The 24,976-nt window shown below is 30.3% G+C and overlaps 7 protein-coding genes across 7 annotated transcripts, besides 7 other annotated features; 3 read left to right on the plus strand and 4 right to left on the minus strand.

Annotated features, from left to right (window-relative positions):
* Positions 1-1,462: 1,462 nt before the first annotated feature.
* Positions 1,463-2,529, minus strand: TVAGG3_0422860 (solute carrier family 35 member E4 family; the record flags this gene model as incomplete). The annotated part of the gene is made up of 1 exon (XM_001310129.1): positions 1,553-2,407. One exon carries the CDS (start codon positions 2,405-2,407, stop codon positions 1,553-1,555), a length of 855 nt encoding a protein of 284 aa, XP_001310130.1.
* Positions 2,530-2,889: 360 nt separating this feature from the next.
* TVAGG3_0422870 (guanylate cyclase protein) lies at positions 2,890-7,620 on the minus strand (the record flags this gene model as incomplete). Its single annotated transcript, XM_001310130.1, has 1 exon — positions 2,890-7,620. One exon carries the CDS (start codon positions 7,618-7,620, stop codon positions 2,890-2,892), a length of 4,731 nt encoding a protein of 1,576 aa, XP_001310131.1.
* A 476-nt stretch (positions 7,621-8,096) lies between these two features.
* Positions 8,097-8,879: a mobile genetic element.
* Positions 8,880-9,055: 176 nt separating this feature from the next.
* Positions 9,056-10,027: a mobile genetic element.
* A 401-nt stretch (positions 10,028-10,428) lies between these two features.
* Positions 10,429-11,126: a mobile genetic element.
* A 143-nt stretch (positions 11,127-11,269) lies between these two features.
* Positions 11,270-11,922: a mobile genetic element.
* A 2,052-nt stretch (positions 11,923-13,974) lies between these two features.
* TVAGG3_0422920 (RNA polymerase II transcription regulator recruiting protein) lies at positions 13,975-14,690 on the minus strand (the record flags this gene model as incomplete). The annotated part of the gene is made up of 1 exon (XM_001310131.1): positions 14,062-14,433. The coding sequence occupies one exon, from the start codon at positions 14,431-14,433 to the stop codon at positions 14,062-14,064; it is 372 nt and encodes a 123-aa protein (XP_001310132.1).
* A 555-nt stretch (positions 14,691-15,245) lies between these two features.
* Positions 15,246-18,246: a mobile genetic element.
* Positions 16,568-17,860, plus strand: TVAGG3_0422940 (uncharacterized protein; the record flags this gene model as incomplete). The annotated part of the gene is made up of 1 exon (XM_001310132.1): positions 16,568-17,860. The coding sequence occupies one exon, from the start codon at positions 16,568-16,570 to the stop codon at positions 17,858-17,860; it is 1,293 nt and encodes a 430-aa protein (XP_001310133.1).
* A 974-nt stretch (positions 18,247-19,220) lies between the features above and the next one.
* Positions 19,221-19,258: a mobile genetic element.
* A 1,175-nt stretch (positions 19,259-20,433) lies between these two features.
* Positions 20,434-20,470: a mobile genetic element.
* Positions 20,471-21,075: 605 nt separating this feature from the next.
* TVAGG3_0422970 (HMG-box family) lies at positions 21,076-21,595 on the plus strand (the record flags this gene model as incomplete). The annotated part of the gene is made up of 1 exon (XM_001310133.1): positions 21,076-21,558. One exon carries the CDS (start codon positions 21,076-21,078, stop codon positions 21,556-21,558), a length of 483 nt encoding a protein of 160 aa, XP_001310134.1.
* A 218-nt stretch (positions 21,596-21,813) lies between these two features.
* Positions 21,814-23,430, minus strand: TVAGG3_0422980 (RNA ligase (ATP) protein; the record flags this gene model as incomplete). The annotated part of the gene is made up of 1 exon (XM_001310134.2): positions 21,901-23,406. The coding sequence occupies one exon, from the start codon at positions 23,404-23,406 to the stop codon at positions 21,901-21,903; it is 1,506 nt and encodes a 501-aa protein (XP_001310135.1).
* An 841-nt stretch (positions 23,431-24,271) lies between these two features.
* TVAGG3_0422990 (small Rab GTPase RabA2) lies at positions 24,272-24,953 on the plus strand (the record flags this gene model as incomplete). Its single annotated transcript, XM_001310135.2, has 1 exon — positions 24,322-24,912. The coding sequence occupies one exon, from the start codon at positions 24,322-24,324 to the stop codon at positions 24,910-24,912; it is 591 nt and encodes a 196-aa protein (XP_001310136.1).
* Positions 24,954-24,976: the final 23 nt, after the last annotated feature.

Below are 24,976 nucleotides of genomic sequence, written 5' to 3' on the forward strand. Positions count from 1 at the left end.
ATTATATTCTTTTCAAAGACTCTTGCAAATCATCAAAAATAATTGTATTTTAAAAAACGATCAAATTATCCTTTCATTATTTTAAACTTAAATTAGTTTTTATGATTGACTAAAGCAATCATATTTATTCATCATTAAATAAACAAAAAAATAATATTTGAGAGTTATTTCAAAAAAAAACACATTGAATTTATTAATTTGTCTCAATTTCAGTATTATAAATTTTTATAATTTCAATATTTTGAAATACACTTTTTAATATTTCAATATTTATGATATTTCAATGTATTAAGTCGTCTCAAATTGAGCTTCTCAAATATAAGTTGGCCTATTCAAATAATAAAATTAAATAATATTTAAAATAATAAATAAAAGTGATTTAGGTCATAGCAAAACGGCTGTTTTAGTCATTAATTCTTAAAAATAAAAAGGGTAAAAACTAAATAAAATGGGTAAAATTCAATAGTGTCTGTGCTATCGTTCAATTTGAAGGTGTCTTTTGAAACCGCAAGACACATTGAATTTTGGAATAGTGTATTATGGTTTGACAGACACCAATGAAAAAAATAAAATGATATTTATTTTAAATATATAAGATCCTTATATAAAATATAAATATTTTATCGTTTTATTTTCTTGTTTTAGAAATGTTTTTTATTGAAAAATCAATAAAACTAACTCCAAAATAAAATTTTTGATTTAAAGACACTATGATGACACCAGGCAAATCTTCCAAGACACCTATCGTCGGGAATCTAACAACCCTATATAGTATCTATCTCATCAAAACAACCATAATTTCGAAATTAATTTGATTTATCCATGATCTTTTTCCAATAATTTCATAATTTGCTTCTTAATTATATGGATAATCATATATTCTTCATCGGCACAATGCTGTAATATTTACAATTGAGCTTGTGTAGCTAGAAATTTGCAGAGATTAACTATTTATTGTTTGAATTTTCTTATATAGCTGAATGCCAAATGATTGAATGATAACAATTAGACAAAAAGCTAACACATAGTTGTGAGCAATGGTTGTTTTTTTTTTAAATTTATTTAAATAGATCTCATTAACCTGATAACCTTGTGTATCACTATTATATTCATAAAAATCAACTATTAAAACGCGCATTTAAGTAATTTAGGTAACATGTCTGATTTAGACTGATAAGAGCAACATTTCTTAAAAAATCATAAAAAAATATCCAACAAAAACAAATATTATTAAAAAATACATAAGTTAAACACCATCCTCAGCAACAAAATAATGATTGCTAATATAGGTGAGAAGAACAGTACTCCACAAAAAAATTTAGAAAAATATTCGACATTAACATTTATTTTTAACAAATATACATACAACATGTCATTTCCCTACAATAACATGATGGATGCTATTATGAGTTATAATAATTGCAATTTTTTTATAAAAAAATTAGAAAAAATTATTCAACACAAACATTTATTTTTAACAAACATACAAACAAATAGTCGTTTTTCGAAGATATTTTGAAAATTATAGGATCCGTTTGAAATTAAAAAATTATTAAACAGATTCTTTCTTTTCAGCGTCATTAGACTGTTCATTATTATTACAGTCCATTCTTGTAAGAGAGTACACTACTCCGCCAACTATAAGAAGCGAGGCTCCAACGATTTGTTGAGTTGTCCAACGAGTTTCACTATAAAGGAAATGGGAGATTGCGAGGGTTGGCAAGAACTTCATTTGAGCAACAATTGTCAAAGTGACCAAAGCTGTCCATTTATGAAGAACGTTGTTCAAAATTTGATAAACTCCGGAAAGAAGGACTCCGATGATTGTCCATATGATGAATTCCTTATCTGTAACAAGAAGAAAATTACTAACGGTGTTTGGCTCGATAACAACGCTTGCAAAGAGAACTGGGAAGCATCCAAGAACATATCTCCAAAATAGAAGAGTCATCTGATCAGTTTTGTAACCAAGTTCGTCTATTGTCTTCATAGTAAGCTTCAGCATAACCGAAGTAAACGAAGAAGTAAAAACTGCGATGATTTGTACGATTAATTGATTTATTGATGGCATTTTAGCTGTAGACCATTGGAAATTCGATGTAAGACAAACTAGACCTGCTAATACTAATATAATACATAATGTACTCGCAAATGATAAACTTTCTCCCAAAAAAATCAAACCGCAAAGGCTACTAGAGATAATAACAGAGAGTCTGAATAGTACTGCAAAATCTAAATCTGAAACGTAGAACCCATAGTTGCCACTTAACATGTAGCCACCGTATAAAATAGCGGAAAGAACAAGTCTCGGCATTGCTTTGTACGGAGGTATTATCCATTTGAGGGAAAAGTCGAAATTATTTGATGCAAGTGCCATTAGGAATGAAGGTATTATTGACATAGCCATTTGAATAAAAGTTGAATAGAGAGGATAGGGGTGTAGAATGAAAATTTCTTTATTGTAGATTGGTAATAACGATGCTAATGTAAAATGAAAGCATACTAAAACTGTGTGAATGCAAATTTTCCAAAACCCCATTTGAAAAGAAGGGGGAGTAACCTAATCATTTTATTTTAGGCAATAAGTTAGAATTTAGAATCTACATCCATTGTCAATTCTTTTCTTTACAAAATCTCACATTTCGCAAAAAAATTGTTCGAATCTTGAATTTTATTATATGAATTCATCAATGCAATAGATATCAAATTTGATGATTCTCTCATATTTTGAGAACTTAAAATACGTTTTATCATTACTTTTATTAAAATTCAATCATAATTATTCAAATTAATGTGATGCTCTGGTCCATTGCTATTGAATTTACTAATCATACCTTATGGGAAAGATTTGAACAATAAATAATAAAATCATAAAAAAATTCATAAAATTTACTTAGAAACATCAGAAATATTAAGTGCAATAGAACCTTCAAAGTCGTTCTTTGCAGGTAAACTAACAAAATATGTCAACTGGTTGCCTTTACCTTTAAGATAAATTTCACCTCTTTCTTCGATTTCAAATTCTAAGTTCTCAATCATACCTTTCGTTGCTTGAGAAATCTGGACATTTCCAGGGATATCTGTTGATTGCAAACGTGCAGCAACATTGATAGGATCTCCAATAATATCGAATGTTGGCTTATCTGTACCTAAAACACCGCCAATTAATGGACCACCACTATTAACTCCAATTCTAACTTCTAGTGATGCGTTCAATTTCATATTAATTTCATCAAGAGATTTGGAAATCTCAATGCAGCATCTGACTGAATCTTCTGCGTGTTTGACACTTTCATCATTTGGATCTTGGAATAAACCAGCTGCTGCCATGTATACATCACCAATTAATTTGATTTTAGTGATGCTTTCGTATTGACTAACAATTCTATCAAATGTAGCAAAAACTAAACTCAAGTTTGCCATGATTTCTGTTGGAGTTAAAGAAGATGCATAGGCAGAGAACTTAACAATATCAACAAAGAATATTGTTGCGCTTGGAATATTGAATGAAATATCTGTTTCTCCTCTGTTCAATCTGATAACGATATCCTTTGGTAATATTTGATATAATAACTTCTCTGATTTGGCCTTTGCTTCTTCAGCAGCTTCTCTCTTTTTAATTTCTTCGGTTTCGTTTGCCAAAATGAAAACAATTGAAGTTATCTCGTCTGAATCTTCTCTATCTTTCATTCCAATCATTGTGACAGTGAATGGAACAGAGTTTGAATTTTCATCTGTTAAATCTAAATGATCTTCCCAGAATGATGAACCTTGGCCACTCATCATCAAATTTATTTGGGTTTCTAACTTTTCTTTGTCATTGTCAGAAACAATACTCAAAATTGTTTGTCCAAGCATTTGATCAGGAGTTAATTCAAGATTGTCTGTAACTGCTTGATTGACAATTTCAATAATGGAATTTGCGTTTGTTACAATGATGCATTCGCTTGATTCCAAAACAATTGATTTGGAAAGTGACATCTTTTCTGTTTCTTTCTTCTTTGTTCTTCTGAAGAAATTCATTATTTCTTCTGATTCAACAATCTTTTGGGGAGAAATATGCTGGAACATCATCAATAATAACTTATAGTTTTCATTGACAAACATTCTAAATATCCATGGTAAACCAAACATAATAATTGCTAAAATCAAGCCAACAATGAAAGGAATGCTGATAATCTTCATTTCTTTATCAAATGTTTGCTCCATTAAATTTCTCATTCTTGTTGTTCCTGTAATAACTTTTCCGTAGAAATGTTCTTGTAAAATGTGGATGATGTTTGCTGAAACTTCGTCTTTGATGATACCTTTGTATTTTTCATGATTGTTTAATACATCTTCGACCATGTTCTTAAATATGTTAATTATGGCGCTGATACTTGAGCATGCATACATATCATGAACAGAAACAGGATCTCTTCCTAATTGGCAAGAGCTCTTTAATTCAACATTATCTAATTCTTCATCAAATCCCAAAATAGATTTGGCATATGCTGTTCCATCGACTAATTTCTTTTCATATTGCAATAAATATTCGAGATCTTTAACAGCTTTGTCTCGAATTTCTTCTAAAGTGATGACCTTTGAAACAACATCATTTCCTGATAATAAAACAATATGGACAACATTGTTTCCAGTCTCTGTTGCAGCCAAAACTCTAACGCAGGAATAATAGAACCAATACATCATTGTTTTCATGTCTTTGTTCAATTGGACTGCTTGATATGTCATAAAGAAGTATAAAAGTAATGAAACGAAAACCAAAAAGAAATAAAACATTGCAGTATAATTCATAACCTTTGAAGTTTTTTCTTTGGCTTGAACTTGTGTACTTTCATTTTCATAATCAAGCATTAAAGGTTTCTTGCAATCATCTTTGACATTGTTTGGTAATTGCAACAAAACTTTTAATATTTTGTCAACCATATCATTATATGTTTTGACGCAATACAAAGCTGGAACACATAAGAAGAACAATAAACAAATTAATCCAGCAATCATCCATGTATAGAAAATTTTATTGTAACTCTCTCCCCTGTTTTGATTGAAGTTAACAATTCCTCTTAAAGCTTGATCAGCATTGTCAGACAATGTAAATGAGTTTGCCATTACTTGACAATAATCATTATCTACATAAATATGAGGAATATCAACATTAGTATTAAATTTTCCACTTAGTTGATTCTGATGGAAATTAATTAGTGTGATTTGGGCCTTTAAACTTGCAGGAACTTTATATAATGGAACACCACCATCACAAACAGTAATTGTAGAAGTAGTTTTGATTAAGTTTTCTCCTACTTTGTATACATTATTTGTCAATGCAATTTTTGACATATCATTTAATAATATTCCCAAATTTGTTTTTGAAAAGTTTGTAGCATATTGTAATTTATATGCATTTGATGTATATTTATCTGGTATGACAGGGTTTGCATACTTTTTATCAATTGTGATATCTCCAAGATATTTTCCTGAATCATCATACTTATTGTGTCTTCTTGCCCATTCTAAGACTGATATGGCATTCGTGTAGTAATTAAAGAACAAAACATAGCTTAATGTTCTGATATCATTATAAGAAGTCTTTCTCCAAGAAATGGCATCATTGACATAAAGGTAGAATCCCAAAAAGAAAACAAACATTGTAATAAGAACAATGAATGCAGAAATGGCAATTAATTTTGATTGTCTTGGTTTCATATCAACAATTGAATGGTGGAAAGCCAAGCGTACCTTTGAATCTCTTAATATTCGTTTTGAAATGAGTTCTTGATGTTCAATATCAACACTCAATGAGTTGAAGGTGTTCTTGGAGTTTCCTGTTCCTGATGAACTTGAATTTGTTTCACTTTGATTTACTGATCCAGAGCTTGGATGCTTCTTGATAACTCTCTTTCCTTTTGTATCCAGAATTCCAACCTTCAAGTACTTTGGGAATTTGTTTACAGCACTCTTGAATGAAATATCAACATTGAAATTAGTTCCATTGCTGATGTATTCAGCTTTGACTGACTGAACAATTGCTCGGTCGAAATCACATAAACATTCACAAAGGAAGTTTGCGTATTCATTAGCAATTCTGATGTTATTTGGATTATTAGATATTGCCCATCTGAAATAGGCATCTAAATCACTGACAACCATACTCAAGGAGCTGAAGAATTCATTTGTGCAAATTGGTTTATCCCAAAATCCTCTGATGATCGCTTTGCATTCGTCATTCTTCTGCTTGAGTTTATTGAACATCTCCAAAGTATCTTTTGTATCTGAGACTAATCTTCTTGTCTTGATTCCATAGACTTGATACAATAAAAATCTGTCAGGCAAACCCAACTTTTTCTTCTTTTGAGCAAGTTTTTTGAAAAGAATATCCATTTTTCTGGATTCTGATGGAAAGAATGTAACAACCTGCAAAAGAATAGATAGAGCTTCTTCAACCTGGCCATTATTGATGATATAATCTGTTAATGAGCCATCAACAAAGTAATTACCTAATCTTGCTAAGCCAACAACGATATACATCATTGCTCTGAGAGGGTTTCGGTCGATATTTAGTGTCCGAAGATATTCTTGTGCTGTTAGTTCTGTTTCTTGATATGCTAACTGCTCAGTAATTTTGTTGACACGAGATTTGTAAAAGATTGTTGTAATTATGATGGAAATAATGAGTACACCAATGAAAACGGCTAAAGTATAGTTGTACGTCAAAGATGGAATGCAATAGAGGACAAAGAAATTCAGATCCAACGCAATTGTTGTAATTCCAAAGGACAAACAAACCGAGTTACGCCAAACTTCATAGAATGGAACAAATGTTAATCGATAGCAAACATAAAGAGTCATCATTAAATGAACAACTCCAAGAACTACATAAAACCAAGTATCAAATAGTTTCATTATAGCTGATATTATGCAGCAAAATGATGTTCCAATAACCCATGTGTAAATTGATGTTGAGTCGAATAATGGAAATGTCAAGTTTGTTAAGACGACAGATCTTGATTTTAATAAAGTGCCAAGTAAGAAGACAATAACATAGAATCCGTATGTAATGGCTCCAATAATGATCTCGTCGATAAATGAGGTGTTTGATGTATATATTATTCCTGTGATTCCATGGCAAATTACATAAACTGCAGGGGTAATGCATATTGGATCGATCACATCGAGTATTATTGTGGATATATAAAGGCAAATGGTTGGAATAGTATATAAATACTTGTAATATACTATCATTCCAACAATCCATAAGATTGATACCAAAGCAATTACAAGAGTTATGATCATTTCGACTTCATGATGGTTAGAATAGTCATTGGGATCTTGAAATGTAAAGATTTTGATAATGGTATGATATATATTTTTTGGTTTTCCACTCAATCTTTCAAAAGGTGGAGCGTAAATCCAAAATCCAATGGATAAGACTTGGATAAGCATTATAATAGCTGCCATTGACAAGAACCAAGCTGGCAATTTCGTTTTCTGCATCATCTGATCATAAAGTGGAAAGATCATGTCGAGAAAGCCACCTTTCGCTTGAGTTATATCGCCAACATTAACCGTACTCATGCTCATGCTTGAGACTGATTTCGAAACGGAAGCTTCTGCGAGATTCATTCGTTATCTAAACAATAATCAATTCAATTTCAATTTGAATAAAACAAATGCAACATATTATTTTTTCAAGAGATTCTTATTTTGTATGTTATTGTAGGTATATTTAATAGAATCAAAAAATATGAAATGTATTCAAAATTTGAAAAGTGATTTCAATTGTTTGAAAAATATTCTAAAAGTGACGAGAATTTTTATGAATGAGTTCAGCTATTTTAAGGGTGCACCCGTATGTACGTTTATTTGAGAGGAGGAGGATTACCCTCTCAATTTTGAGGGATTCGTTAGTTTATTTTCTCGATGAATATGCAATAAAATTTGATTTTTACCTTATCAATATACTTCATATAATATACACATGTTCATGTAAAAACTTTTTTCCAAAATCCTCAGAAATTAAGGGATTTTTGAATTTTAAGAATTTTTTTCGAATTTTTTCGAAAAAAATATTTTCAGAACAGCCTTAACGGCTAAGATTGTTATAGACCGAAAATAGATTTTTTTGGTTTTCTCTTCAAATAATTGAAAGAATGATTCTATTATAGGTTTATTATATTATATAGCATATAATCATGCTATAGCCGAAAATTATAAGTTTTGAGAAGATTGAATAGAACACAAATAAATTTGAATGTAAGTTAAATTGCTTGTTGTTTTTAATAGCTATTTAATGAGAAATCCAATATTGCAAAATTCAAATTGAATGATTGAAAGAACAGAAAAAGTCATTCTTTTCAATTTCGAATATGTTTCATTGTATTTATAATTATATGGCAAATAAGATATTTAAACTTGATTTTTGAAGGAAAATTCACAAAATTGAATAAATTCAAATAATTTTTATTCAAAAATAAACTAGTTATTTGAGTTTAATACTAATTATCTATTCAAACTACAAAGTTTGTAATTTAAAATATTTTGTGAGATCAGATTGAATTAATTCAAGGTTCTTTTCAATTAATATTAATGACCATATTACGCATTTTCGAACATTCTAAACCAAATATATAAAAATCGGAGACGAATTTTAAATTTGCTAGACATGGGGGAGTTGTCTGCAAAGTTTTAGCTCTTATCTCTAACAAAAAATTAATTTTTAAAAAAATGGCCGAATACGTTTCACAGCGAGAAAAAAATAAAAGGCAAGATAGAATTTTCTAGACATAAAGAAGTTGTTTACCGAGTTTTAGCTCTTATCTCTAACAAAAAATTAATTTTTAAAAAAATGACCGAATACGTTTCACAGCGAGAAAAAAATAAAACTTTACACTGATTTTAATTTTCATTTCCAGTCACTTTACTTATTATTTTTTCTTTTTTTCATTTTAATTATAAATTATTTCATAATACATTTATTTACGTTACCATTTTCTTTATTCTTTTGAATTCCATACTAGACACTTATAGAATATTTTGATTGTTAACGTACTTCATTAGAATGAATCCTTACAAAGGGTATGTCGATCGAATTTACCTAATTGGTATTTCCAATCAGATTGAAGAAGGTAAAATGACATGGGAAGAAGCTTGCACCCATGTTCCCATCGCCCCAACCCTTCAATCAAATGATTTCAAATATTTAGATGTTTCAAAATCTTTTTTACAAAATCAATTTAGCTTACAGAATATCCCATTGCCTAAAGGCAAGAAAGGTCGTAGGGTCAATCCCTACGACCAAATCAAAGCTCTTGCTGTGATACATGACCACTGGGCCTTTCCCTGTGGTCAAACAAAACAATGGAAACGTTTGAAATTACAACAAATTGATGTATCTTATAGAGAAGTACGCAGATACTTCAAAGAAAATCATTTCACCAAGACGCGATTAGAGCATGCCGGGCCAGAAACAGCAGTAAGATATTGGGCGCTTTCACCCAATCTTATCTGGCACGCAGATGTTCATTATTTTAGGGGTGGTCGTGGCCAGTATATTTATGGCATAATCGACGATTTTAGCCGCAAAGTCCTAGCGTGTATACAAATACCAGATATGCTGGCAGCGACGACAGCGAACGTTGCGGCTTCCGCCTTCATTGAATTTGGCGCCCCTTATTGTTTCTGGACCGACAACGGTTCAGAAAATAGGGGCGCCTTTCAAGATCTACTTGATCTTTGGGGTGTCCAATGGCGGCATACAGACTCTCATTCTCCCTACCAAAATGGGAAGATTGAGAGATTCTGGCCGACATTGGAGCGCTGCCAAAGCATTCGGGCTATTCCTTCCTTTATTTGGGAGTACAATAATAACACACCGCATGAAGATCTCCCAATTAATCCATTAACTGGAACAAATTACACGCCAAATCAAATGTATCAGCTGAAACCGAAATACACAAATGCAGATACAGAAAGGTTGTGGCAAATATGGGATACAGATACAGGCATGACCGCTGTTGACACATTCACAGCGTAATAATAAACATAATTTTTTAATTTCATTTTTAACAAGTTTTTTTAAATGTATGTAATGAATAATTCATTAGAATATGATAATGCACATTGTAACAGAATAGAACAATCACCAAATTTTTTTTTTGAAATTAAAAAATAAAAGTAAAAAGTATAAAGTAATCTAACCAAAAAAGATATTTAAAAGAATTTTGGAAAAAACAGAATAAGGATAATGATATTATTTTAGATACACAATCGATGTACTGAAGAATAATCCGGTAAAATGATGATATAAAATTAGATTATTTTAAAAGTAGCTAAAAGAATAAAACTATAATATAAAATAAATGAAGTTTAATGAAACAATAAAGGTTAAATAAATAATAAAGATTTTTATTTTATATCAGTATTGAGAAGAAGTAACAGGTGACACTTGGTAGACAACTTCTTTATGTCTAGAAAATTCTATCTTGCCTTTTATTTTTTTCTCGCTGTGAAACGTATTCGGCCATTTTTTTAAAAATTAATTTTTTGTTAGAGATAAGAGCTAAAACTTTGCAGACAACTCCCCCATGTCTAGCAAATTTAAAATTCGTCTCCGATTTTTATATATTTGGTTTAGAATGTTCGAAAATGCGTAATATGGTCATTAATATTAATTGAAAAGAACCTTGAATTAATTCAATCTGATCTCACAAAATATTTTAAATTACAAACTTTGTAGTTTGAATAGATAATTAGTATTAAACTCAAATAACTAGTTTATTTTTGAATAAAAATTATTTGAATGTATTCAATTTTGTGAATTTTCCTTCAAAAATCAAGTTTAAATATCTTATTTGCCATATAATTATAAATACAATGAAACATATTCGAAATTGAAAAGAATGACTTTTTCTGTTCTTTCAATCATTCAATTTGAATTTTGCAATATTGGATTTCTCATTAAATAGCTATTAAAAACAACAAGCAATTTAACTTACATTCAAATTTATTTGTGTTCTATTCAATCTTCTCAAAACTTATAATTTTCGGCTATAGCATGATTATATGCTATATAATATAATAAACCTATAATAGAATCATTCTTTCAATTATTTGAAGAGAAAACCAAAAAACATTAACGGCTAAGATTTAGGAACAATGTTAAGTATCAAAAAGAAAGGAGGTCTGATATAGACAACATATATCGTTGAAGGTTGAAAAAATCTCTAATATTTGAGCCCAAAATTTCAAATTTTAATTTTTTGAAAAAAGAGGCCACCCGTATGTACGTTTATTTGAGAGGAGGAGGATTATATTTTTGAAAGGGCGAAACATTATGAATATGTTAATTATATAATAATATGTATTATTATAAAAAAGAAAAAATAAAGCACGTTAAAATTTTTCTTTCTTGATTTTTTACAAAATCTACTTAGAATTATGCAAAATATGACTAAATAATTATAAATTTCAAGTTAAATTTTAATTTTGATAAATAATTTAAATTTCAAAATATCAAGTTCAGTTCGACTATGTATGTAGTAATTCCTCAATAAAGTGCCAAAACCCTATTAAAATATATGAACATTTTCAACATTTTAATGTTTTTATTTAAAAATTTGATGGAATATGAGCTTCAAACAATTATTATGTAAATAAAAATAATTAAATATATGTATTTATTCGTATTACAACCGTAGTAAGTCGATTCTTCCTTTCTTCTACTGAGGTTTGAATTTGATTTCGAATTGTAAAGAGATTCAAAGGGGAAATACTAGCGGATAAAAACTACCTCCATGAAAGGGTCATAATGGAGTCAAGTTGTATTTTTTGATATTTTTTGCTTTTCGAGCCTAAATAGGTAGCCAAGATAATGCCTAAAAATAAGGTTCTAAATTCTGAAGTTTACATGATCCTCTCGTGTGCACCCTTAACCAAATTTTAATGTTGATTATCAGTCAGAAATATAATACTAATTTTGTTTTTGTCAATGTTTTAACTTCTCAAAAATTCATTCAAAAAATAATTATGCAATTATTGCTGAAATCTTTAGAGAATAAGTCATCAAATAAGAAAACATGTGAATAGTGCCAAGGTCTATTTGTCCAACGTAAGCGCAAAATTGAATATAAGAAATTTTTGATTATGAAAATTTATTATCTAAAACACACTGCACGAATGCTCTTTAACAATTTTAATAAATGCTCGTTATTTAAAATTGATTATTTATTGAATACTGTTTTTTATGAAATTTTTGAACGCTTCACTCTCAATCCGAATATTCCACACTCGAAAAAAGATATTTGCTTGACCACATATTGGTGTCAATATTAAACCGGCAATTAATTAATTTAGCAGTATTCAATTATCGTTTTGTGATGAGTAAGATATGAATTCATGACCTTGGAGAGGAGTTGTTGACATTGCCAAAAATAATTATTGGAAATTCAATAACGTTCTTTTCAAAACTTGTAAAAATACATTCATTTTGTAAAAATTTATAATTTTGCAAATAAGCAGCATAATAGGTACAGATGGATTTCAATTACATTCATATGCCCATTGACGACCTCGAATTTTTCGATTTTTCTTAAAATTCTCAGAATCTGATAAAATTGATGAAAAACTCGTCATATCTTCTCATTACTATCATCCTATTTCTGTAGAATCTGAAATATATTTTCATCAATATCGATGATAAGCTCTTAAATCGGAACGTTCTTTTATCACGAAGGAGTTCAAGATATTCTTCCATATTCCTATAAGTTTCCCATTGCATACTATATATTTATTAGTACATTGATAAATGATCAATGTCTAATAATTTTCTCAAAAATGTATGTTCGATTTACATAATTGTATCAAATTCCATATATAATTAATGAATTTTATATACAAATTGGAATTTTTTGTCATTTTATGGTTATTGAACTCATTGTTATTATATATCGTTATTATTTTCCTTTTTGATGGCACTTCTAATTTATATAATTATATGCGGTCAAAACAGGTATCATAAAAATGGCATAATTGGGCATCTTTATGTATTAATTACCACAACAATTCCAAATCGCCTTGACAAATTTTTCGAAAAACATCTTCCAAGCTGGTTACTTAATTTGTCTCCAAATTTTGCAAATAATATATTCAAATACATGACCATGCTCTTTTATTCATGCATTTATGGATTTTTTGCGTTGACTTTTTTAATAAAATCATATGGATCATTCCAAAACATATTTATACATCCGTATCTAAACATGTTTATTAGCATTACAATACTTCCTTGGCCTTGGATAATATTGATTCTTTTAAATAATATGAATCCAGGAATAATTACCAAAGAGAATTACAAAGATTACCTAAAAATATATCCTTATGATTCAGTATTATATAAAGAACGAGTTTCAGATACAGAAGGATTTCCAATAGTTCCTAGATCTCATTATTGCTCATTTTGGAATTGTCGAGTTGCCAAATATGACCATTATTGTGCTTGGGTGGCCGCACCTATAGGGGCTAGAAATCATAAATATTTTCTTGCATTTCTATTGACAAACATCAATTCATCTATATACTACATATATGGAACATTTAATCTTTTACGTTATAGAATGAAATTACACAAAATTTACTTAACATCTTTATTGAGTATATATAAGAGTATATTCTGGGTTTTATTCTGGGAACCATTAATATTGGCGTCACTTGCTTCATTAATAATAACATTCATTGCTTTAACATTGTTTGTAATTCAACAATCAGTTGGCATTTCAAGAAATATTACCCTTGTCGAAGGTGAAAAGATATCGGATTTAAATAAAATTAGAAAAAGAGAAGGATTACCGGCTTATATTCATGTATATAATAAAGGATTTTTAGCAAACTGGAAAGAGTTTTTCTCTGGAGTTTAACTCATAAATATGCTATGCTCATTGTTTGTAAATGTTATATTTATTATAGTTTATATATTAAATTCTGTTTATCTCTATCAATATTTTTATTGAACCGCATAAATTGAAAACAATCATAATCATTATACTCTGATGGAGAATCGCATTATATATCTTAAGCCTGCTCGAATATCTCGATTGGAATATCCAAATTTTCGAAATCATTAAACCATGATTCAATAGATGGCAATATATCATTCTTATCATCCTTTTCGATTGGTTTGGGTGCTTCCTTCTCGGATTCAGAACTTGATGAATCATTTGATATTATTAATGATTTTTTTAATATACACCATCTATTCTTTAATGCGGCATCGGTTCTCCTATCAAAGAGCTTCGAGATTTTGACCCATTTAGGACCAAGTTGACATAATTTTTCTTTTAATAATTCATCTTCTTCTGGAGTCCAAGGATTTCGATTGATATCAGGTGAGAGGTACTTGGTGTATCTCTCTTTACATTGTCGTGCATTTCTATTTTTCATCATCTTCGCAATAAATTCCCAATTTTTATCTCCGTATCTCATTACAAGGGTTAGTAATTGGCTGTCTTCTTTTGGACTAAATTGGGCTTTGGGGTGCGGCTTTCCGATAGAACATAGTGACCGTAATGACATGCCTTGCCTGAACGTTCTGATTATAAACTGAATTGAGTATTTTCTTTTTAAACAGTTATCAATTTTTTACCCAAACTTTTCTGATGGAAATTCAAATTTGTGATTCAATGACCATTATCAAACCGTCAATTGTATGGGATTTTTATTATATAACCGATATTTTGTCTCAATTTGGTGAACTTTTAGGTCTATCTAATTATACAGGTGAAGCGAAAATTCCAGGAAAAAAATAATAGCATTAGCCAATGCTTCAAGATTATAACAACTGAAAAATGTTTTTTTGAGAGAGCTTTGAATCTTCCTTATTTTGAAGCAATTGGATTATTTGAACCTTTTGCAAATTTTTAATTTATTAGCGCTTGTATGCCAGCATAGCTGACAGTAAATTTCATCTATCGGAATGCAAAAATTGAATCTTTCAAAACGATGAAATATGATTTTACTCTGAATCTATTAAATCAGCTATAGAATTTATCATGATGCAATAGGATACCTCTAGACATAATTATGGTAGCGATAAATTGAATTAAATAAGTTTTTTAAAATTATTTTAATAAAATGTCAACTTAATAACAAATAACTTGAAACATTTCGGACCAAATACATGCCTTTAATCATGATGCAGAGCTCCAATTCTCCCGTTTTATGTCAAAAACACTAATTATCCGTTTCTCCATCATTAAGGGTATAGTCCACTAAAAATTTTTAAGTTTTGACAATGAAAATAAGCTCTGTGACCATGTAAATATATATCTATGCAAAACGAGAGGTTATGCCATAATTTTTTTTAGTTATCAAATTTTCCTTTTTTTGAGAGAAGTCTCTCAATAATTTGAGAAGAATCTTTGATATAAAGAGATACACATTTGTAGAACGAAGTAAGTGTTTTCCAAACATTTTATATGTTCATCCTGTATAACAATATAAAGCTGCATAGTGCCATCTTGTGCGTTTGCTATTTTATGTACTTTTCATTGAGATAATCCCTCTTCTCGGGTGATTTTAACAGTCAACTCAATTTTAAAATAAAGATTTCATCAAAATGATTTCGAAATTCGGATATTGATTATATAAATAGCACTGTTAACATATTTTGGATGAGTAAAAAATACCTTGTTTTGTATGCATTTAGTACACCTTTATTTTTGATTAAAACTATAAAATTTTTATTCCTTATATAATAAATAGTATATGTTACATAAACATGAAATTCAATAGCATTCAATTTTGGATTTTTTAGATTTGGTAAATTTTAGAAGAAATAAAATCAGCAATCAAAATAAAGAAACTTTTTTTGTATCTTCTATGATTACCTTTTGGTACTAAATTTTGCATTAATAAGTAAATTATCTGTATTATTCTGTGAGCACAAGCCCTCAGTTATGCTGGTAGTGAATGATGAATCGTCATTTTGCGAAGAGAACGCGATTATTAAGGTAATTTTGAGAATTGTCTTGAATTATTTAAAATTAAAGTTAATTGAATAGGTAGGATAACTAGCCTTTGCTAAATTTGTATAATTTGACCTTATTCTAGTTGGATCTGAGAATATTTTGCTGAAATAATAAATTATATCGCCGATTTATGAAAATTTCTCTGATGGGACCGACTCGCTGAAACGTATTAGTGTTAATGGTAACTTGTCTGAATTTTCAAATTTTTTTCGAAATCCAAAAAATCACAAACAAAAGCATCAAAATTAGATTTGCATTTAAGGTTTTCATTTTTTTTGGAAAATAAAAATATTTTTTCCCCAATAAAGTTTATTTTTACTTTTGAGAGGAATAGAAACGTTATTTTGGAATTTTGAAACGACAGAAATGTTCCATTTTTAATGTAGATTCTAAAATGGGGTCAAATTTTTGATTGAACCGTTATCCATTGAAAAACCTCGATTTTAAAATGTTATTCCAAAATATTCATCTAATGATATAGTATATATTTATTAATTATTACTTTTTATTCAATTTTCACTTTTGGCGGGATTTCATTTTTTTGTTGTTGTATGGGCCATATTGTTCACCCAAAACGGAAAACAAAGGCAATGCATAACATTTTACTCCACGAACGTCGTCGACTCTCAGCGCGACAGATGCTTGGTGCTTGCATAATGACCGGAATGCCATATACAAAAGGTGCTCGCTTTCTTTCTCTTTGTGGAACTAAGCCCCCTGTGAAGAGTGGTGTCATGAGACAACAGAGATTTTGTGACGATAAGATTAGAAGACTTAAAAGTATTTCCCTAATGCTGTCGAGAAAGTCCTTCAGTGGTTACTTATCCATTGATGCAAGATGGACGCACAGGCGAAACTCGCCAAGTTGTACAGTAACTGCGCTCGATGCTGTCACAAAAAGAGTTCTTGCATGCGTGAACATCAACCATATTGGTGGAAACAGACAGCATGCTCAGTATTCCGGAGCTTCCAACAATATGGAAAGTGCTGGAACTCGAATCATCTTGAAGCAATTAAAGAAATACAATATCTTGAAAGATGTTAAAGAGATTATTAAAGACCGAGATAACAAAAGTGTCTCTGTCTTTAAAGAATTTGGCGTCTCTCATCTTGAAAGATTCGATCCAGGTCATGTATCAAAAAATATCTCAAAAGATTTTACAAAGTTCTCAGCTTCTCATAAGACAGTTGAAGTTTTCAACGACAAGACTCAGAAGATTGAAAAAATAGAGAGACCTTTCTGGGGTCTGAATGCAAGCCTAAGTATGTGGCTTTGGTCATGTTTTGCCGAAGAAAATATTGACAAACGTACGAAAATGTGGGAGAATTGTGTCTACCATTACGTAGGCAATCATTCTTTTTGCGAACCGCACAATTACAAATGCTTTGAATGGCAAAAAGGTGTCAATTCGATCCAACTTCAATTCATGCTCTATGACTGGGTTCACAAATGGACACCCATAGTTTCCAAAGTTTCTTCCATTGGATCTACCTGCATGAATGAAGCGTTTAACTCCAAAATTGCATGCTATTTGGACAAATCAAGAGCCTGGAAGAACATTAACATTAGAGTTAACGTTGCAATCTTAGAATGGAATGATCCAGAGCATTTTCTCGGAGATATACAAAAAGCATTACATCTTCCCCCACTTCCAGAAGATTGTGTCAAATCATTTGAAGAGAATTGTTACTCCAAAATGATATTGAAACAAAAAACTGTTACAAAAGGTTCTAAAAAACAGAACAAATACAAAAAATCCATTCAGAGTGTACCAGGAGGAGATTATCAAGTTTTCAAGTCCGAATGGGAATCAGAAGACGAAGACATTGATGACTTTGATTAACGAAAATTACATTTTATTTATTGTTTTTGTTTTTAATTAAATTATTATTATGCTCATTTTCTTATTTTGATTTTTTCTCATTATGATATAAATAATTTATTAATGCATTTATCCAATAATTATGCTATGATATTTTTATGCCTTATTTCATTTCTCTTATATTTGATAATCTGGTAAAATATAGTTCAGACTATAATCATTTTAGATTATTGATATATTTATATAGGTTAGAATAAAATTAGTTTCATTTTCTACTTTTATTTTGAATTAATAATTTATAATATCAAATATTATGGCGTAACCTCTCCTTTAAAATATAGATATATATAGGCCTATAGAGTTTATTGGCACTCTCAAAACTCTAGAATTTTGAGTTTACTATACCCTTAATATTATATTTTATTTAATGATACAATAACAATGCATTATCAGCTCGAATTACCTACTTTATATCATGATTTCAAATTTGTCACATTTTTGACAATAATTTCAAATGGGAATTCAATTATCCCAGAAATGCTATGAAGAAGGAACTTTAATTGAATGCTATAACTACCCACTATTGTGGATAGCATTTTTGATTATTGCAATAATTACTTTATTCTATTATTATCGATTTATAACCGCGATTATTCAAATCAGAAAATTATCATTCAAAGAAACATGGCCATCAATTCTTTTTTGGTTTTCTGTTAGCAGTGCGCCGACAATTACACTTCTGCGCTATCTTTCATTTAATCTTTGGAATAGCAACTTTGAAATCTTTCTTTTTATGATCATGAGACCATCATCTATTGCATTACCATATGTAGCTATTTCAGCTGTTATATTAAAATTAGGAACACAGATTCACCTTTCAAAAACTGGAGATAGCCATTACAGGCGAAATACTACGATTCTTCTATTACAGTTTATCTTTGTCCTTCTCACAAATATAATTTATTTCTCTATCAGATTACAAAAGATAAGTTTTCGCTTTCTTAACATTACAAACCTCTTAACATACCTTCTGAACATATTTATATTTATCACAATTTCTCTTAGATTTATTACCCAAATTCAAGAAATTGCAATTTCTACTTTACCAACTAATTTCATATCTAATATCAATATCGGATTGAATATAATCATCATATTAAATATCCTACATTTAGGAATTCATACTTCTTTTAATGCTTGGACTGATTTATGCGGAATCCCATTCAAAAACCTCCGAGTTGTTCAATTCCATACATATGTAGGTCTTCAATTCATCCAAGATATTATCGCTACCATCATACCAGGCTTTGTATTGTCTCTTGGCATTGTTTATTTCAATAATCTTCCATCATCATACGGCTATCAGTCACCATGATTATATTGTTGTAAACAGAAATTCATCAAAAGTGACACCTCAGAAAAGCTAAAATATTGAATTTTTGGAACTTTTGATAGAGCACGTTTTTAAATATTAATTAAAGTAAATGTATATTTTGTAAAGATTCTTTTTAATAAAAAAATAAAATTTTGAAGAAGAACACAAAATCTTCTGAAAAATAATATCACATAAACTCATATTATTTTCTAATATATAACTATTTTATATAAAAATCAAATTCAATGATCTTAAAAGCGAAGGATAAACCTCAAAATTTACGAATATAATGAGTGGGAATATAATGCTTATCTATCATAAAACCATATGAAATATCAATTTTTGCTTTACGCCTAATTTTTGACGACAATTAGCAAAAAATGTTAAATGTTAACACTCAGTCCATTTGAATATGAAAATAAAATTGACTTTGATTAAATGTTTTTATTTATCATGCAATTCTTCTTGCGACCAAAGATTTGAATAAAAGTTCAAAAAATAAGATAGCTTAAAAAAATATACGGTAGTGTTTACTAATAGATGAATAGTATATAAATTCTATTAAAATGGATTTGATCCAAAAAAATATAAAACCAAAAATAATTGTTATAATTTAAATGAAGAAGTAATTTAAAACGATTTTATTTATGATCAAATTTTATATATTTTTTTGGATCAAATCCATTTTAATAGAATTTATATACTATTCATCTATTAGTAAACACTACCGTATATTATTTTTTAAGCTATCTTTTTTTTTGAACTTTTATTCAAATCTTTGGTCGCAAGAAGAATTGCATGATAAATAAAAACATTTAATCAAAGTCAATTTTATTTTTCATATTCAAATGGACTGAGTGTTAACATTTAACATTTTTTGCTAATTGTCGTCAAAAATTAGGCGTAAAGCAAAAATTGATATTTCATATGGTTTTATGATAGATAAGCAATTATATCCCACTCATTATATTCGTAAATTTTGAGGTTTATCCTTCGCTTTTAAGATCATTGAATTTGATTTTTATATAAAATAGTTATATATTAGAAAATAATATGAGTTTATGTGATATTATTTTTCAGAAGATTTCATTCTATATGCCTATGAAAAGTACTCTCAAAACTAACTTTTTCCTAATTATAATTAAATCTAGAATATTGTATTATGCTTAGTATTATTTCATTTTTCTCATTCAATTTAGAATTTACAAATGTCAAAAAATTGAGAGCTGTCACTTTTGATGAATTTCTGTTTATTACAATATATTGTAATTTTGTTGTTAAATTTTATGTCATTTTTTAATTTACATAAAATGTTTGTATTTAGGCTTTTAGCGTATTAAAATTTCATTTACTCTTTTGATGTAATCGTGAGTGCATAGTTCTGATCAGCTTTACAAAACAAATTTGATTGAAAATTTTTCCAAAAACCATGAATAATCATATTTTTTGAATAAATTGAAATGTATGGTCTTTGTATATGTATATTCCGGTAGTATCGAAAAATTGCATCATTTTGAATTCAATTTTTTGAAAGGAAAATTGAATAAGATAGCGGTTAGCGGGAGTAAACGGAATAATGTTGATAGCACAACTAGTGAAAGACTAGTGACATTGAATGTAATTAAGTTGCAATAGATGTACAGGCCTTATGAGGTCTCTATTCACAAGAGATCTTTGGAATTTAGGCTTGATATGATATCCTCTGATATCCCGTGTGCTTCTGTATAATGTCACTTTTTTACATAAAATGATGCGATTTCTTCCTTTTCCACTTGATCTACAAGTTTAGTTCCCGTATGGAATAGTATTAAACTCAACATCATTACATATAATATAGTTTGAATTTGGATATCTTAATCACATGGACTTATTAATGGAACTCCGTATAAAATTCAATGTGAAAATCATTATGGATTTTGAGCTTCTACCTCAAACGTTCCTCACTATGACCAAAAACACTGTCATTCTCTCAATACCTCCTAGTATGGCAGGAAAGAACAAGGACAAAGATGGAAATAAATCAAATAAGATGCCAAAATTACCAAATCCATACTTTATGTTCTGCAAAGAAAGGAGACAGATACTCCAAGCCGAAAACTCTCAAATATCCAGCCGCGAAATTACCAAGAAACTTGCTGAAGAATGGAAGAATTTACCTGAAATCGAGAAATCCCGCTATAATGAGAGATATAGAGAAGAATTGGCTAAGTTTTATAAAGAAAAAGAGAAATTAGAGCATCCTCAGCCAATGCAGAATACTCTCTTTCTCAAATTATTATCTGTTGATGGAAGGATAATCAATATCCCAGCGCAACTGTCTGCTGGTCCCTTTATGCAATTCTAGAGTAAATATATGTATGATTATTGCCCAGTTTATAACACTTTTATCAAATTTTTATATATCAAACATAAAATTCTCAGTTAGACTGCAATATCTAGTTTCATTTGTAATACATACCAAATAATAGTTGATGTTCTCTCTGAATTTCGGATTAATTATGAAAATATTTCATAAATCCAATTGATATTTACTGCTTTATATGAGTTTCAACCTAAAAACGAACGATATTTTTATTTAATATCATAGTGGTATACATAAATAATTCATTTGTTCAAATAATAAGTTTTAATTTTTTAAATTTTTTTTACCAGTAAGAACAAGTAAATTCAAATAAGTTATATGAGATTATCCCTTAATGACACCCATTGGAACAAGTCTAGCGACCTTCTTTGAGATTCCTACGACCTGGCAAGCGTCAACAACTTGTTTGATGTCTTTGTAAGCATCAGGAGCTTCATCCATGATACTTTCTTTATCAGCAGCTCTCAAGTAAACGCCATGGTCCTTCAATTGCTTGCTGACGTAAGCCTGAGTGATTGTTCTCATGGCTTTAGAGCGAGAAAGCTGTCTGCCTGCTCCGTGACATGTAGAACCCCATGCGTGCATCATGGATTCATCAGTTCCGATAAGTACATATGAAGCTGTGCCCATTGAACCGCCAATAAGAATTGGCTGACCAACATCTCTGTATCTGTCAGGGATTTCGGATCTTCCTGGTCCGAAAGCTCTTGTAGCTCCTTTTCTGTGTACGACAAATGTCTTTTCGACGCCGTCAATGACGTGTTTTTCAACTTTCGCGATATTATGAGCGACATCGTAGACTAAATGAGTTTCGTAGAGTTTATCCCTGAAGACATCCCTGAAAGCGCGTCTTACATCGTTCATAATGATCTGGCGGTTGCACCATGCGAAATTAGCAGCGGCGTACATGCAGGCAAGGTACTTTTGACCTACATCACTTGTATACGGTGGTGCGGCGAGTTGTTTGTCAGGTAATGTTGATGGACAATATGATTGCGAACAAAGATTAATCATTTCATCGGCAATTTGGTGACCTAATCCACGGCTTCCTGTATGAATCATGACACATACTTGGCCCTCGAATAATCCCATGGCTTTGGCAGCCTTTTCATCGAGGATTTTGTCAACACGTTGTAATTCAACGTAATGATTGCCACAACCGACAGTTCCGAGCTGGAAAACGCCACGAGAGATGACACGCTCTGAGAGGAGATCAGGTCTTGCTCCTTCAAGACATCCGTTCTCTTCGCAATTTTCGATATCTTCTGGAATGGCGTATCCGTGCTCTAGAGCCCATTTGGCACCTTTAACAAGAACTTCCATCAATCCAGCGCGGTTACAGATATCTGGGCGCTTGCCACCAATGCCGACAGGAATATAGCTGTAGAATTTGTCGATTAATTCTTTCTTGCGTGGTTCGACGTCTTCAAATGTAAGAGATGTTGCTAAAAGTCTAACACCGCAGTTGATATCGTAGCCGACACCACCTGGGGAAATAATTGATGTTGGATCTGTAAGATCGAAAGCTGCGACGCCGCCAATTGAAAAGCCATAGCCAGAGTGCATATCAGGCATACCGAAAGAGTTTCTGTAAATGCCTGGAAGTGTGGCGACAAATGCGATTTGCATAATTGATGGTAAAGCACGTTCACGATGCTGCATCCAGCTCTCGAGCTCTTCGAATTGGAACTTAACCATTTCTGGAGTTGCATAGAAAATTCCGGGAACTCTCATATTTGGAACAAAGCCAATTGGAATCTCCCAGGTGCATGGTTTTATCTCATGAATGAGTTTCGGATTGATAACAAGTTTCTCAACAGCGACTGCCATCTGAAATAAAAAATTTAACTTTTACAAAACGATTATTTTTTTATTTATTTTTTTGAGAAAATTTCATATCATTTCATATCATCGAAATCACATTCTTTATCTTATCATTCCATAGTTGAATGAATGGATAGAGAAATGCCAGGCATATGCAAGTTCAATGATTAGTTAATTACGACATTTTCACTGAATTTCAAATGTTCAATTTTATTGAGTATGAAATGACAATATTGATTTCTCTAAACTGAATAATTGGATCAAGTTGTGGTAATATAGTGTTTTCATTTATATTTTAAGAATTATTATGCTATTGATAACCCCAACGAATTATTATTTGATGACAATCATTTTTTTATGCTCATTCAAATTTGTTTGTCTATAGTATGCTGAGGTATAATTAATTTGATCGACATTTGATGAATTTGTTGTAATTATTTGATAATTGGTTTATTTTAGTAGATGGAAGCGCATTATTAATATGAAATTGACAAACTTGCTTGATATGAAATTGCACCATTTAGTAGAGTGGAAAATTTTAAATTCATTTGAAATTTACTTTCAAAAATCGAAAATATATGGAAGAATTAGAAGGTTCTGTTGTCTACATCTTTAATTTCTTGCAATCGGCTTTCAAATTAGCAATGCGATATAAAAAAAAATGAAAGTAAAAGAATTTCTTTATCGTTAATTTTATAAATTCTAAATAATATGAACCTATACAATAATACAAATAAAAGTATATCGATGGTAACGTTTTTTGAAAAGTACGATGACCGATATAAAACAGAAAAAAATTGACTTTGATATGAACGATGGAAAACCGCAAATTTTCTAAAATCACAATATACACCATGGAATAAGCGTTTGATAAATTTTGAAAAATTTGTGAATTTGTATGACCATTTATCGTTTAATTAGATGAGTGGTAACTACAAGTTCATTGTTATTGGTTCCAGTGGTGTTGGTAAGACAGCAATCCTCAAGCGTCTCGTAGATGATGTTTTCACTGGTGAATCACAATCTACAATCGGTGTTGAATTTATCGCTACAACAATTGATGTTGATGGACAGAGTGTTAAATTACAGGTTTGGGATACAGCCGGTCAAGAAAGATTCAGATCCATCGCTAAAGCATACTTCAGAAGTGCCATCGGTGTTATCTTGGTCTTCGATTTAACAGATCGTAAATCATTCGAAGATCTTAACCAGTGGCTTAATGATGTTCACTCTCTTTGCGATCCAAACGCTGTTGTTACGCTTATTGGTAACAAGTCAGATCTTGTCGGACAACGTGCAATCACACAGAGTGAAGCAGAGGCTTTCGCTGCCATGCATTCACTTACATATCTCGAAACATCTGCTCTTGGCGGTGATAATGTTCAAGAAGCTTTCCAGAGAACAGCTGCAGAAGTATATCGTCGTTCTTTGATGAAGGGTGACAATAAATCAGCCCAACCAGATGTTAAGAAGCTTGATAACAAGCAAGGCGGTGAAAAGAAGTGCTGTTAATTTATCTTTTCGTTGTCTTTTGATTTTTTTTATTTTATAAAACTTTTTTCTATATCTTTTCAAC

The sequence above is a fragment of the Trichomonas vaginalis genome, chromosome V (assembly GCF_026262505.1).
Source record: "Trichomonas vaginalis G3 chromosome V, whole genome shotgun sequence".
NCBI classification, from domain to species: domain Eukaryota; phylum Parabasalia; order Trichomonadida; family Trichomonadidae; genus Trichomonas; species Trichomonas vaginalis.